General features: G+C 44.0%; 1 protein-coding gene across 3 annotated transcripts in view; it reads right to left on the reverse strand.

The window, feature by feature from the left end:
* DOCK5 (dedicator of cytokinesis 5) overlaps positions 1-16,174 on the reverse strand; it is a 129,204-nt gene that overhangs the window by 51,865 nt on the left and 61,165 nt on the right. For all 3 annotated transcript variants that reach the window (XR_006172206.2, XM_008168669.4, XM_042840285.2), the window contains 12 exons: positions 15,842-15,914; positions 14,267-14,409; positions 13,077-13,202; positions 12,214-12,338; positions 11,261-11,359; positions 10,082-10,154; positions 8,270-8,373; positions 6,500-6,689; positions 4,548-4,645; positions 3,039-3,128; positions 1,663-1,763; positions 140-274 (listed from right to left, as the gene is read on the reverse strand). Coding sequence is in view for 2 of the 3 variants with exons in the window: in XM_008168669.4 (XP_008166891.2) it covers positions 140-274; positions 1,663-1,763; positions 3,039-3,128; positions 4,548-4,645; positions 6,500-6,689; positions 8,270-8,373; positions 10,082-10,154; positions 11,261-11,359; positions 12,214-12,338; positions 13,077-13,202; positions 14,267-14,409; positions 15,842-15,914 (1,357 nt within the window). In the remaining variant the exon portion in view is untranslated. The remainder of the gene's footprint in view (positions 1-139; positions 275-1,662; positions 1,764-3,038; positions 3,129-4,547; positions 4,646-6,499; positions 6,690-8,269; positions 8,374-10,081; positions 10,155-11,260; positions 11,360-12,213; positions 12,339-13,076; positions 13,203-14,266; positions 14,410-15,841; positions 15,915-16,174) is intronic.

Here is a 16,174-nt window from a genome sequence, read left to right on the forward strand (position 1 = left end):
AAGACAGCTACAGATGTCTTTTCTCAATAACTAGGGGCATCCTCTGCTGGGGAAAATTGGAAGCAGGCTCTCTTGGCTGGAACGATGCCAGTTTGTACCCTCTGTGGATATTTTGCACAGTCTGGAGGGTCTGCCTCACCTCAGGTACAGTACCCGTGACTGGACGATGAATCGGAACAGATACTTCAAGGCTTTCAGGGCAGCGAACAGCAATTCTGTCTTGCTGGAGTCATCTGCATTTTGTATGTAATAGTTCAGTACTCTGGTGAGTTTCCTTAGGAAAGGAAAAGAAGAGGAGAACAAACACAGGTGTAGTTACAGGAGAAGCTAAACCAGGCTCCCTTATCCCAGAAAGGGCCTATGGCCTAGTGGTTAGAAAGCTAGGGACCGGGAGTAAGAGCTCCTGGATTCTAGTCACAGCTCTGCCGCTGAGTCATTCTGGGGCCTTGGGCAAACCACATGGGAGCAGATTTTCAAAAGTGCTCAGCACCCAGCAGCTCCCAGAATCTGGCCCCAAACATGGGTGCTAAGTCCTTTCGAAAATTCAAACTTTGTGGCCTGTTTTTTCAAAGTGTTGAGCCTGGACAGATTTAATGAAGAATTTGGGAAGCCCATTAATTCTGAAAATCAGATGCTTAATTGCTGCGGACGTCAGTTTACCTAGATGTACAAAGGGGTAATGGCCCCTTTAATAGAAGAGCAGGGTTCCTGAGACTTAATTTATAAAGTGCTTTGAGATCCTTGGACAGAAGGTGTATCAGTGCATCTTTACTATTTAGTCTCTGGTCACTGTCTAGGTAGAAGTTCAAGATCTCATTGCACTTTTCCAAAACAACAAACAAGCGTGTGGGAGGATAACATTCAAGCAAACACCTTTTCCTCCTGATTAACCAAGCTCTGAGCAACCCAGGGTCTACGTGAGGGATTGCTGAGTGCACAGCAGCCCCTGCCTTCGCCTACCTCACTCGCTGCAGTGCCAGGATCTAGCTCGTTGTTTGTCAAACCCTTTGGCACACAGAGTGTATGGCGAGCACTGTATAATTCTCTAGTCCGCTTGGCATCATGGGGATGTCGCACTGTAGAGCCAAGCTGGAAAGCGAGGCCAGGTAACAACGCAGCTGTGAGGCAGCCCATCCATAAATCAGACATAAAAAAGGTTTATTTTTAGTAAGGAGCAGTGAGGATGATGAATCCTCCGCAAGCTAGGGGGGGAAAAATAACCCTCTGCTGACAGTGATTGTACAGCAAGAGCAGAGGAGGAGAAGGCAACCGTTCAAAGAGCTTCAAGAGTTCCAGGCAATGCAGAGTCCCTTGGCAGCTGGTGAAGCAAAAAGGGGGCTGGCTTTTATAATTCTAAGAGACAGGATTACAGTTGAACTGGACACCGGGACTAGTCGCTTGACTGTCTGTTTACAAAGGTAGAAATGCTTTTCTACGATTAAAATTAATTATTTCAATCATGCATCATTTCTGCAGTAAATAATTATAATTTTCTTCTATTCTCAAGATGATCTCAGAGTGGGAACACATGGGTTTATACACCCTCGCTCTCCCACCCACACACCTTAATCTCTATGCTACCTTGATCTCCTACACCACATCTAGTCTATGCAGTAGCAAGAGATCACTGTGATAGCTAGGTTTGTGGTTACTGATACTTACACATAAGCCAGGGTGGTGCTGAAGTGCTTGTAAATATAAGTTTCAAGTACAGGGTTAAAATGCTGGAACTTGATGTCTCCGATCAGAGAAATAATAAATACCTGCCAAAAACACAGAAGGGAACAGAAGCACTGAACTGCATGACTTTCAACTAACTGTCCTGCAATTTATTCTCATCATGTGCCATTTTGTTTTGCTGGTTGTTTATGCTTTATCTGCTCAGCTTTAATGTTATACATGGTGTTCCGTATCTGCTGATAATGGCCATCTCGCCTTGGAGGGTGAGCATACCCTATCACAGAAGTTAGACAATGTTAGGCCTACTCAGTGGACAGATGGGGAACTATAACGGTAAAGTCAGCTGCTGCATGAAGTAGCACTGGTGATTTGGTAAGTGACGCTAACGCAGACTCCGTATGGCAATATTTCTGTAGCGGAGGTTAGAGAGGCACAATGCTGCTAGAGGCACTGTTTTTCAGATGAGGCTCAAAAGTGAGGCTCTGAACATCTGGAATCATTAAAGATCCCCTTACACTTTATGTCCATAGCGCCCCTAATCCTGCTACTTTGCTAAAACTGTGGCTTGAGTAATTGCACCCTGCCTCCCTAAATTCCCCCCAGTTTCAGCTGGATACAGTGATCTTCACTTTCTTTTCTAAACTGTCACATTCTATTGCTGAGCTCTATTAAACAGTTGCTTCCTTGTTCCATGCAATCTCTTTGTAACGTCTGCTGGATGTTTTACTGGGATCTTTGTACAAAATGCTCTCTTGTTGAGAGACAATATTACCCAATAGACAGGAGCTGGACTGGGACTCAGGAGATGTTGGGTCTATTTCCAACTCTGCCACTGACCTGCCGTGCGACCTTGAGGAATTCACTTCCTCTCCGTATGTTCAGTCTATTGGAGGATACTACTACTTTCCTTCTGTGTAAAGTGCTTTGAGATCCACAGATGAAAAGTGCTATATGTAAGGAGCTAGGGATTATGTACATGTCAATCCCTATTAGGGTGACCAGATAGCAACTGTGAAAAAATGGGACAGGGGGTGGGGGTGGGGGGTAATAGGCACCTATATAAGAAAAAGTCCAAAAAATGGGACTGTCCCTATAAAAATGGGACATTTAGTCACCCTAATCCCTATTCTCATTATATTCATGGAAATGGCCATGGTAGATCTCCTATCCTTGCCTTACATTAGCACCCAATGACTCCTGACTAGTATAAACCACATTTAAATATAATTTCATATTTCTCATAGACTGAGACACCAATCAATTGTCCAGTGGAAGCAATAGGAACCAGAACGAGAAGACAGGCTGAAGAAATGGCTGAAATAAAGGTGCTTTGGGATATGCAGATAACAACCACTCACCAGTGCATCGAACACAAGGAAGTCATAGGTTTCATTGTCTGACATCTCCATCATTATGTTGAAAAGTGCATCAAGTGTGTCTTGTAAAAACTAGAGCGAGAAGATAATGGGGAAGCAGAAACAGGTTATTTCTGTTTCAATGCTGCTCAGGAATCCTCCCTTTCCCACCAGGAGCTTAGGGAAAACAGAAAGGGCTTGATCCAGCCCAGCAGAGGTGTGAAAGCTGCATGTATACAAACAGGTAAAAAGGGATCAGCAGGACCGGGGATGTAGGGGAGCTCAACCACGCACTGTGCATGTGGGTACATGTCTGCCAAGCTGCTCCTTCCTAGTAGCAGGAGCAAGATCAATAAGAAGTACTGGGTGAGCGACTCTCCAGCGTGAAGATCACACATAAGCCCATATCTGCCATGCCCTGCCCCCTTTTTATCTGGCACAGTGTGAGAGTACAGGAGTGGCTGGCTCTACAAAGGGGCTTAACCCCTAACTTTGCCCTCACACAGCCCCTGCTTGCAGCGGAGCATGTCAACTTTGTGCTCTGTGCCAAAGGATCACGGACAAGCCTTCCAAGCACAACATTCCTTTGGCAATCACCAGGAGTCCTGATTTTACAAACACGCCACCTTCACTTGAGTAGCTCAGCAAGTAAGACAATTTTCAACTGACCTTCAAAGCAAACCCCCAGTTTCACAACCCCAGTGAGCCAACATAGTGATTATCCAAAGTTAAAAAAAATAAGTCTCTCAAAATCAGAATTTCATTTTCCTGGAAATTCCAATTTTCAGCTAAAGTTCTCAAGCCACTCAGACTCAGGCAATAAGTTCTTTGTAGCACAGACTGTCTTTTTCTTGTGTGTCTGTATAGCACCTAGTGACTGGGGCCACCTAGATGCTACCGAAAATAAATAAAAAAATATCAGGGTTTTCCTGATTATCATATTTTGAAAGAACTTGTATTGAATTCTCCCTACAGCCCCAATCCTGCAAACAAAGTAGTGTTCTGTTGCAACTTTCCAGAAAGAATATTTAGGTTTTGTTTCTAGCTCTATGTATTTGCTATGAACGTAATGCCCCCTAAAACTCATTACTGTCCATGCTACCTCTGGACTTTTCAGTAACTGCACACCAGTAAATGAGCCTGCACATTTTACGCAAGTTAGCACACCCACTGGAATATCGAGATCACTGCCTATCATGTGGACCAGTCCCGTCTCATTGTTTCCTTGTGCTCCCCGTCTATCTGTATCCACATGTTGTCTCTGTCTTATACTTAGATTGGAGCAAGGACTGTCCTTTTGTTCTCCGTTTCTATAGCGTCTAGCATAGTGGGGTTCTAGTACATGACCAGGGTTCCTAGGCACTATGGTCATACAAATAATATGGTTAATAATAAATAAATAATAATAATAATAATAAGTAGTCAAGGTTTAAAAGTTAAGCACATGTCTACGTGTTTGCAAGATTGGGATGTAAATCTCTATGTACACCAACAGAAGATGTGATCTTGTACCTTTACAATTTCTCCTCCTTCCACGTCCATTAGCTTCTTTAGGTTGTGCGCTATGTGCTGAGAGTTAGAACGCCAGTTCAACAAACCCAGCAGGTCAACTACCAAGGACAGAACAATGACAATTAGTGACAGATCACAAAGAACACCAGAGCCGATTTACCCTAATGGCTGCAGACCAATAAAGAAATGGAAACGGTGCTTATTTTTAGTATCAGCTTATAAGAAATGAGTCATACTACTTTGTAATGGCTGTTTCGATTTTGCCAGAATTGCCCTTGCTCTTAGAGGCACACCTATGGATTTTAAATCCTAGCACATGAAACATGCGATTTTGCAGACTTCTCACGTACTTAAGAGAGGACACCCATCATACTGAATGACTTGACTGACAAATGTTCTTACGTTTACTTCAGAGTTTTCAGAATGCTTCTTAAAGCTACACTTTAAGCCTCTTTTAGGAAGCAAGTTAAGCTGTGGGCTTCATTGATCACAGCTCTGGACCATCCAGGAACATCAAATTCAGTGACAGGTTGTGGTTGAGATTTTCAAAACAGTCTAGGGGATTTAGACACAACTTCCATGAAAGCTACCAGTAGATGTGTATGTAAATCCCCTAGACTGCTCTGAAGATCTCAACCACTGTCTGCAAATAAACTTGATCACTACCTTTTAAAGGAAGAGCAGACACATAATATGCAATCAAGACACAGAAGGCCAAATTTAGAGTCTAAAGGAAGTCTGAGTTGGCATAATTTACACTCTCTCCACCCCAAAACCACATAGTATGTTGATTCCCCTTCTAGATTTAAACTGACAGTCTCAGAGTCACTTACTAATATGTGACCTACCCCTACACATATTTTACCCATCGCCACTGATTTTGGCTCTGTCTCCAATTGAATACCTATAGAATGTGCAGATAACACCAAGCTGGGAGGGGTTGCAAGCACATTAGAGGACAGGATGAGAATTCAAAATGACCTTGACAAATTAGAGAACTGGGCTGAATTCAACAAGATGAAATTCAATGGAGACAAATAAAAAATACTTCATTTAGGAAGGACAAATCAAATGCACAGCTACAAAATGGGGAATAACTGGCTAGGCGGTGGTACTGCTGAAAAGGATCTGGTAGTTATAGTGGATCACAAATTGAAGACAAGTCAACAGTGTTGTTGCAGCCATGAAAAAGGCAAATATTCTGGAGTGAATTAACTGGAGTGTCACGCATAAGAGGTAATTGTCCCTGGGGTGAAGCCTGGAGTGCTGTGTCCAGGTCTGGACACTACACTCTAGGAAAGATGTGGAAAAAATTGAAAGATTCCAGAAGAAAGCAACAAAAATGAGCAAAGGTTAGAAACCCTGACCTATGAGGAATGGTTACAAAAACTGGGCATGTTTAGTTTTGAGAGAAGACAACTGATGGGGGAACCTGATAACAGCCTACAAATACATACAGTGCTGTAATAAAGAGGACTGATCAATTGTTCGCCACGTACACTGAAGGGTAGGACAAATGGGTTTAATCTGCACCAGGGGAGATTTAGGTTAGATATTAGGAAAAACTTTCTAACTTCATGGGTAGTTAAGCTCTGGAGTAGGCTTCCAAGGGATGTAGTGGAATCCCCATCATTGGAGGTATTTAAATACAGGTTGGACAAACACCTATCTGGGATGGTCTAGGTTTACTTGGTCCTGCCTCAGCATACAGTGCTGGACTTGACAACTTCTCGAGACCCCTTCCAGCCCCACATTTCTATGATTCACACTGGAGGACCAGAAGAGAGTTGCTCTACTTGCTAACCCCCTAACAGGAAGGTGTAGGTTAAAGTAGCCTCTAACCTAATAGTGTCTAAGAGAGTCTTCGTGTACGGGGGGAGGGCCTCGTTCACCTGGCAGACAGTTCTCCCAGCACAGCATAGCGCCCACCCCGCTGCTAGTGCCAGACCTACCGTTCTGGGTCAGTTTGGTGGAGCAGATAAGAGTGGCGATCTGGAAGCTGTCCTTCGTGCTGTCTTTAGTGGGCGTGAAGTTGGACGAGTGGTGCAGGTTTTTGCCTGGTGGGCCAACCTTCTCCTCCTCTACTTTTGTGCCAGGAAGAGTTAAGTAGAATTTAGCGTCTTCCATTTTCTTGTTATCGCCCTGTTGATAGAACATAGTTGGGGAGGATGATTTCAGATACTGAGAATACTCCATCTTGTCCTTGTCCACATAGGAGGCAGGCAGACTCATTAGCTACAAATGCTCTCCAACACAGCAGCAAACTGCATGTTTTTTCAGCAGTTTTCACATCTGCTATGGACTGGAATTCTTTTTAAACTGTGCATGTATCTGGCCTCCATCCTCAGAGTATCTGAGCACCCTGCAATCTTCTAATGTATTTATCTTCTCAACACCCCGTGGGGTAGGAAAGTGCTGTCACCCCCATTTGACAGATGGGGAACTGAAGCACAGAGATACTAAGTGATTTCTCCCCAAAACAGGAGCTTGTACCCGCATCTCCCAAGTCTAAGGCTAGTTCCCTAACCACCGGACCAGGTTTCCTCTCTCCGTGTTGTAATTTATCTATAGATATTCTCAGGAATACAGGAACAGACCAGTGGCCCATCCAGTCCAGTATCCCATCTCTGACAGTGGCCAGTACCAGATGCTTCAAATGAAGGAACAAGAAACCCACAATGGCATAACCTGCCCACTTGGGAAACCTTCCCAAAGCTTCCGGTGGCTTTGTTTACACCCTGAAATATGAGTTTCTCTCTCTCTGATACATTTTATCCTATCTAATGATACCATGGAAGTTAACATGGTAGCAATGCACTTCATAAATGTACTGTAGTATTATCTACATCAGTGATCCCCAACCTTTTCAGTGTGGCAGGTGCCTGACGACTAGCCGCCGAAGAGCGCGGCAGCCAGACAAGCAGCTGCCAAAATGCCGCCAAGAAGCAGCGTTATCAAGAGGCGTCACTGCCGAAATGCCGCCGAAAAGCAGCGGCATTTCAGCGGCGATGCTTCTTGACGTTGCCGCTTCTCGGCAGCATTTCGGCGGCTGCTTGTTCAGCGGCTGCACTCCTCGGCAGCGGGGTGCTCCCTTGTCAGTAGGTGGGCACACATAGATGCCCCAGCAGGCACCGCGTTGGGGTCCACTTATCTACATTATAAAACACTAATGACATCCCGGTACTGGGAGATTTCACTCCATGAGTCGCTATTAAATCTTTGCTGGAGGATAGGAAGCGACTGCCACTTTGCCAGTGCAGATTATAATGTGTAGATTAGAGAGGTTTTACTATCACTTTAATACCCTTGTGGTTCTCTGCAGTGGTTAACTTTCTGTTACTGTGCCTGAAAACACAGTATCTCTCCCCTTGTCAAAGACAGCTCCTCCTAAAGGCAGAAAGGGAAAAGACGTGACTCCATGCCCATTCTCTATAGGCTGTCTGGGTTACGGGGCCAAATATAGCAAACAAGCAAAATGGATTCTCAAGCTACAACAAGAATGTATCAGACCTGTGTCAAAGTGATCAGAGGTCTGCCCAGTGCAACCTTATTTAATGGCGGTTTATCATGACCACAAATTAGTGTGTCACTGGTTCTCAGACTCTGGCGGTTAACAGAGTAAAGAAAGGCTTGTGTTACCAGGAGACTACACACATGGCTGGGAAAGATGTTTCAACTAGTACAAGAATTGCACAACCACAGGATTTTCCCCCCCAAACTACCTTGTAAACGACTAAATTGTGTTTGCCATCCTGCAGAGTTGTTCCATCCGCATTCATCAGTTTCACAAAGGCCACCCCGAAAGCTCTCTCCGATTTATCCCTGGCTGCAAAGAGAAAGAACATAACCTTCACTCAGAGGGGCCTCTAGTCTGTCTCTTGGATTATCTCCCAGCTCCCAAACCATGGAAAGGTTCTTTGTGACTTGCTGCTACTAAGGAACAAAGCAAGAGTAATAACTTCTGTTTAAAAAGCACTGTTTCATTGCAACACACCTCGAGGCACATTAGACCATTTTTACAATAAGATGGGAAAGCTTCCCTGTTAATGCTTCATCATATCCAAATTTTCAATGGGTAGATGCAAGAAGAAAGGCACTGCAATTTGCATCCCTACAGAGCAATTCTGCATAGAGGTTTAGGCTGACATTTTCCAAAAGAGGCCTAATTTTAATGATAATTGAGCACTCAAATCACTTAGGCAGTTTTGCGAATCACAGCCTTAAATGTTAATGTCTTTGTTATTTGTATTCCAATAGCTAGGAGCTCTGGTCATAGCCCATGGCCCCATTTTGCTAGGCACTGTACCAATACAGAACAAAGAGATGGTCTCTGCCCCAAGCAGCTTATAATCACTTGTACATGTAATCATAGGAATTGTGAATGCAAATGCATGCATTTCTGACTTCGTACCTACTACCTCTATCTTTGCAAATCTGGCACCACATCTTGCATTTAACTCTATGGATTTGTGTCTGTGACAGAGTGCTAGATAGGAAACCCTGAGTCAGCACTCTGTTCACAGCAGCTCCAATCAGGCATAGCAGATTGGAACTGATGAGGCAGACCTGTGCCTAATTTGTAGGTGGGGCAGGGCAGAAAGGCTAATGAAGCGATTAGCCAGAGCCCACAAATAGGCACAGGAAGGAAGTGAAAAGGGGGAAAGCAGGCAATGTGAGGGGGAGAGAGATTGCTCTCCCCCTGCTTGAAAAGGCACTAGGGTATGTTGTGAAAGTGGTGGGACTCAATTATAAATAAACTGCACAGGGTGTTGAACCAGCACTAGGGTCTTTGCGCGGTTTGTTGACCGAGTCAGTAGCAGGACCAAGGAGGCTCTGTTACAGTGTCTTACCGCCTTTTTTGGATCAGTTTCTCAGGCTATTGATCTGATCTCATGGGGCCGCCCACTGCTCTGAAATAGCTTCATGAGATTTCTGGCTATTTAACTTTCTTATTAGCCTCTCATGAATTTGACCTAAAGTCCTCCTGCAACGAGGCCATCAAGACCTGAGTCACAGCGCATTCCGGCACTGACTTTTGTAAATGACTTAAAAATAAAATGAGTAGTTCAGCTCCTCGGCACCAAAGACAGGCAGTCCTGTTTCCCATTTTTATAGACAAAAAAAACCTATTTCTACCCCCCCTCCCCTCCGTTTGCATGTGTCATTCCCATTTCTTGCTTCCAATCCGGGAGTGGAAATGCCGAAACACACCAAGAAAGGCGGCTGCTGCTGTGGGATTTCCAACCAGAATCAGAAGCAAAAGTGCTGGAAATCCAGTGGGAAAAGCCTGTTTTCTTAGAATAGCAGCCCCGTTTTGCTCACCCATTAAGTTGAGGGGGCTCATCAGAAAGCATTCCCTTGCTTGTCCATGCCAATGCCAAACTCTGAACCATCCCCTTCCCAGCAGACTACAGTTAGGAGGAAGGCCAAATGCTGGTTCCATCTTTGCGGGACATTTAGAAACATATCTAGGCTACAAAGTGCACAATATACATGGGGGGGAGGGGGACCTGGTCTCCACTTCAAGTACTTACATTCCTGTGATGATCGGTGACGGACCGTAAACCTCAGATGGCAACGACTGACCTCTTCAATTGCAATAGACACCTGAACATTACGTGAGGGGTCAAATAGAACAATAATTAGGGCTTCTCATATACCTCTGATTAGGAGGAACACAAAATATTTTACAAACACTAACAAAGCAAGTCTCATAACATGCTCCAACTCCTCACCCCAAAGTCTTATAACCATTTTGCAGATGGGAAAAGCATAGTTAGAAATGAAGTACCTTACCCAATGTAACACATCAGTGGAAAAGTTAGAGAGAGAATCCAGGAGTTCTTGTCCCTGGCCCTACATTTGAAAACTCATCTCTAGTTCTGTTTAAGATCTTCAAAGGATCACAGGGAATTCAACATGCAAATGCCATTGAAACTGAATGAGGTTTGAGCATTTAACTCCTTTAGGCTCTTTTGAAAACTTTACCCCCAATCCACTTTGCACTATCTTCATGAAAGCATTTGCTAAAGCCATTCAGTCCTGAATCCATTGGTACCTAGGTATTTAAATTACTCCGCGTGTGTGTGCGCATGTGTATATACACATACATGCACAAATATATATGCATTTGTACTTTATGTTAGTGGGAAAGCTCTTCTCAGATGCAGCATCTTATAGAAGTACAGGTGGCCAGTTGGCTTGGTCAGGGTTATGCAATCAATCAGAGCTTCAATAACGTCTGGAATCCAGGACCCTCTCTCTCTTCCATCACGAAAAACGTTTAGGAAGTAAATGGAAGGGCCTTTCAAGGTTTTATTTTACCAGGATTCCAAGTGCAGAAAAGCAGGCCTGTTTTTTCCATTTCAGAGACCCCCCCCATCCAATTCAGATTAGCAGTTAAACCCTTCAGTTATCCCAAAGATACTCTGCTTCTGTCTACAGCAAGGGTGCAGATGGTTTTTAGAAGCACACAACAGATCCAGCGATGATACCTTTTCTAGCAAATCCTTTAGCTGCATCTGAAATCCTTCAGCTGCAGCTGAAAGTGGACCAGAGTCCTGTTTGCTGAAAGACCAGACAACACTGTCTCTCTAGACCACATAGGACAACATGCTACTCTACATGTCCTCTGCTGATTCAAGGTTTGTTGATTAGTCCTATTCTTTAGGCTCCATGTGAAGGGAGCAGGACTGTAAAATGCACACACTCACCTTTACGGTTTCGTACCAACAAGGCTGCTTGACTTGATAGTAAACAACGGACTTGTATTCGGAGATCCCTTCATAACCAGCGCCTGGATGGATAGCTTTCTTTGGGGAAAAAGATGAGCAGAAGGTGAAGAGCAAATAAAGTCAGGAAAAAATACCTAGGGTAAAATGTTCAAAAGCATCTAAGTGACTTAGGAGCCTAAGTCCCATTTTCAAAAGTGACTTAGGGACTTAGGAGCCTAAATCACTTTTGAAAATGGACTTAGCCATCTAAGTCATTTTGGTGATTTTAGAAAATTTTACTCCTGACCTTCAAAGATTTCCTTACATCAATATTAATGTGTAAGTTCAATAGGACTGAGCCCTAAAATTCATTGGATAAGAAATTGGAATAATCTAGGGTTATACCGAGGACTAAAGCTCAGCATGAAGAGGCCTCTGTGAGACACCTGTTTATTTTGGTAAATTACTGTCAAGCCTACAATCTAGACACCTGCTGCTAAAGGTGTGCAACCTTTAGCTGTGCTCCAGCAGTTGAGTTTCCTACGTAACTAACTGAACCTTAAGGCTCAAGTTTGGAGGAAGAAAAATAAAAGTAGCAGAGGTAAGAACAGAACCCAGGAGCCCTGATTCCCAGAACCATGCTCTAACCACTACACTACACTGCACTCACCTTACCTATAGCCTATGCCTCCTATTGATGTTTGAGGTGGAAAAGATCCATTATGTCATCTAATCCATCCTTCAACCAATACAGGCATGTCCATCACATTTTCTATTGCTTTTCCCAGCAATGCAATCACAGAGGTCCCCTAGAATTACCTTAACTGAACCATCACACAGTCCTTGCACATAGGATCTCCATAAGGGCCATCTCAGCTGGAGATCCTGCAGCAGCCCACTACATGCATAAAGCAACATCTTTGTCACCCACCATCCAAGCAGGTCCACCCTACCTCCAAGAGGTTGCCATCTTCATCATGCACAGACATGGTGACCTCTACATTCTTGGGAGTCTTCTTCTTCCCTTTGTCAAACTCCCCTTGTATCAGAGTGATGTAGATGTCATTTCGAACATCACCTGAAACGTTAAGAGACTCCCAGTGAGCCGCTTTTCATGGACAGCCAACTGGGGGAAGTTACAGGGCTAACATTTCACACCCCAGCATGGGACTTTGACCATGTTATTTCACATCCTTGAATGATATCAAGGGAGCTCTAGATTGAAACACTGGTCTCATCTTCACCTCAGTTTTTGGATCAGACTCTATCATGTACCAATCTTCCTGCTAATAATCCTTGCATGCATGACTTCCACACACCACCTCTGTTTATCATCACAAATGGACTCATGAATAAAGGACAAAGGAGCTTCATATTCCATTATGCCATGACCAAGTTCGTATCTTTTGTATTTCTCTTTCCTATCTGACAGGGTGAATTCCTCCCTATGTGAATTCAATAGTGCAGGTGGGAGAAAATGTCACGATGAAAGATGGCTTTTTGACTAAATGGAAACGTTCTTACAAAAAATTCCATTCATTGACATTTTTCAGGTTTCCTTAAATAAAATATAACAGAAACAAAACTGAAAAATTTCACTTTTTGGATGAAACTGAAATTCTGCTGAAAGTTTTTGACAAAACAGAAACATTTTAATCTTATTTGAAAATTTTAGTGGAAAACAACACACAGTTTTCAACCAACTATGGAACAGAGCTCTGCACAACAGGTAAATCCAGGATCTCTGTGTCTTCTTATGTCCTTCACAAGCACGGTAGCAAGTCAGAGTTTGTGCTCATGAAGATAAAGTACCTACCAGGCAGAATAATCTCAGGGAATCCCATTTTGCGAGCCACTGCAGTCGATCTGTCGACAAGGTGAGAAAAATCCTTCTGAACCTGGGCTAAGTCTCCAGGTAACAGCTTCAGGGAGACCCAGAGGCCTAAGAAAAAATATGGTACTTAATAAATGTTTACTGGTACAAATGCAATATCTATAGTATGACCATTAACCCTGGGCTTAAGGAGGGAAAACTAATGACTATTTTCTTGTGTGATATATATAATGTAGTATCTCAAACACACAGCTAAATTACACAACCCCAGGTTTCCACCGGGCCTGATTCTCCAACACTTAGGCTACATCTACACTACCCGCCTGAATCGGCGGGTAGAAATCGATCGCTCAGGGATCGAATTATCGTGTCTCGTCGGGACACGACAATCGATCCCCGAATCGACGCTTCTACTCCACCAGCAGAGGTAGGAGTAAGCGCCGTCGACGGGGGAGCTGCGGAGGTCGATTTGCCACCGTCCTCACAGCGGGGTAAGTCGGCGCCGATATGTCGAATTCAGCTACGCTATTTGTGTAGCTGAATTTGCGTATCTTAAAATCGACACACACACCCCCCCCCCGTAGTGAGGACATAGCCTTACTCATGGCTGACTATTACCTAATTCCGTAATTAGATCTAGTGATTTCAGTGGAACTGTCACTGGAGTAAGATACTATTTAATTTGAGCAAAGGTGGCAGAACCCAAACCATAAGGTCTCAGACACATCCAAATCATTTAGGAGAAACAGAGGGGTTGGGTGGGGTGGGATAAAAGGAGATGTAAGCTATGGAGCGTAGTTTACCAAGGTAACTACAACATTGGTGGCAAACTAGTTTAGTGGGAGAAATGGACAAGTCTTCTGTTTTGCGTAAGGATGGAATAACCCACTGGTGAGTCTGTTACAGTCCCACTCCTTGCCCAATCCACAGAGGATATGAGCCTGTTATAGCCCAGCTAGGGAGCTAATGAAGCTCATGCTTTTAGCTTTGGAGGTTCCTGGTTCAACCTCTGGTGATGGGATAGCAGCATTTCACAGTCCAGCCCAATGGAAGCAACAGACTCCAGTGGCCTTGATCTCTGAACCTTCACAAGTAATTCAGTTCCTTTGTAAGAGAGGGAGCCTTTCCCCTGCCCCAGGTTGTGAAGCTGGCTCCTTGTCCAACGTATGTACCTTGCCCTTTATGATTCACTTCCTTTGCAGCGATGACTTTGTTGAAGACCGAAGTCAGAGGCTCATTCTCGCCGATCACATGGGAAGTCATTAGAGGAGACATGATTAGCTGTCGCTGCCTGATGTAGGTTTCCATTGCGATTCTGATAAATGGAACAACAGAAGATGGGGTGCAGGCAGACTGAAGGCCAAGAAAGTCCTGGATCCAAACATCTCTGACCTTTGGATCTGGCCCCTATGGTCTTTAACAAGCCAAAGCCTTTAACAAGCCTTCCTCTCCACCCCACCGCACCCAGATATGAACCCCCAAACTTTGGAAGAGCCTAGATTTGGATCCAAACTCTGCATCATGAGCTAATCTCTAATTACAATGTCCCTGCAGCGAAGACAGACAAAAAACAATTGTAAATCCACGTTATTGTGGAAAGGAAAAACACCCTTTGGGGCAGTTTTTCTAGTCTCATAAACAGGTGATGAAAGGAATAAAAAATTCTCCACTGAGAGTCCCTCGTAATGACATGCTGGCTGAACCAAACAAACTGCTATATTTAGGATTGTAATAACATAGTTCAGCTTACCCAAACAAGCTTCATTTTCATTACTGTAACATGCTGAACAAGTTAACAGTGCCATCAAAGAGCCAGTCTAACTAGAAAGGCACGGTTCTGGGGCTTGAATCTCCTCTCCAAACCAGAAATTGTAACCATGCAGCCAGGAATCATTTCATCCCCGACTTCTAGCCTCTTTACCCAATTCCTCCTACTCCACCCTTAGACAGATGATGCACAGTGGTGAAAGCAAGGGAAATTCAGTTGGATTTGTGCTCCCAATCATTTACTTGCTTTTGAAAATCCCACCCCCAATGCGCATGCACAGTAGATGATGCCTCTGATTTTCGAAGTCTTGTCTATAAGAACCCACCCACTAACGTGCATTGGACTCAGGTTATGTCTACACTTACCAGGGATCCACACTGCGGCCATTGATCCACCGGGGATCGATTTAGCAGGTCTAGTAAAGACCCGATAAATTGACTGCAGATCACTCTTCTGTTGACTCCGGTACTCCACCAGAACGAGCAGCGTAAGATAAGTTGACGGGGGAATTTCTCCCGTCAACCCAGTGCGTATAGACACTGTAATAAGTCAACCTAAGCTACGTCGATTCCAGCTACATGGGTAGACTTAACCCTGTAGCATAGACCTGGCCTCAGTTGATCCTTCTATAATTTGAACGTGTGATTTCAGGGAGTCTGTCTACTTCAAATCTAGTGCTATGATACCACCCCACCAGCCATCCCCCTTCCAGTGGTTGTTTTCCCTGTCACAAAGCATAAATCATGCTGATGAGGTTTTTACTGATGACACTCGAGTCAATCATCCTGCTGCAAACTTTGGGCTTTACATGACTGGAGATTTTTTTCTTTCAAAAGGGTCAGACTCTACAATTAACCAATGTGTCTGTATAGGCCTTTTTGATACACCCCAAAGCTCCCATACAGACATTGCCATTCTCTAAAGACTATCTGTTCTGATTCATACAGCTCCGTGACTCACCCTGATGTCCAATACTTACTGCTGAAAAGGAATAAAGTGTTGCTTTTCCTCGTCATCCACCTTCCCATGTATGATATCAGTAATGTCCATTACTGCAATGAGACAAGTTTAACAAAGACCATTTTATACCTCTGCTAAGTGACTGTTAAGGAAAGAAAAAGAAAAAATGTCTTGCCCAACAGATGCTAATTCTAGTTTAGCTACACTAGTGGTAACAAATCTGGGAGACCTAAAGGGCCACTGGTTCTTTTAAGCACCAAGCAGATCTGGCTGACACAGCATTGGAACCATAAGCACCAACCCATCCATACTAGTTTTTTCACAATGTTGTTCTCACTGGTGGAGCAAGTTC

Source organism: Chrysemys picta, chromosome 2, assembly GCF_011386835.1.
Source record: "Chrysemys picta bellii isolate R12L10 chromosome 2, ASM1138683v2, whole genome shotgun sequence".
Classification (NCBI taxonomy): domain Eukaryota; kingdom Metazoa; phylum Chordata; order Testudines; family Emydidae; genus Chrysemys; species Chrysemys picta.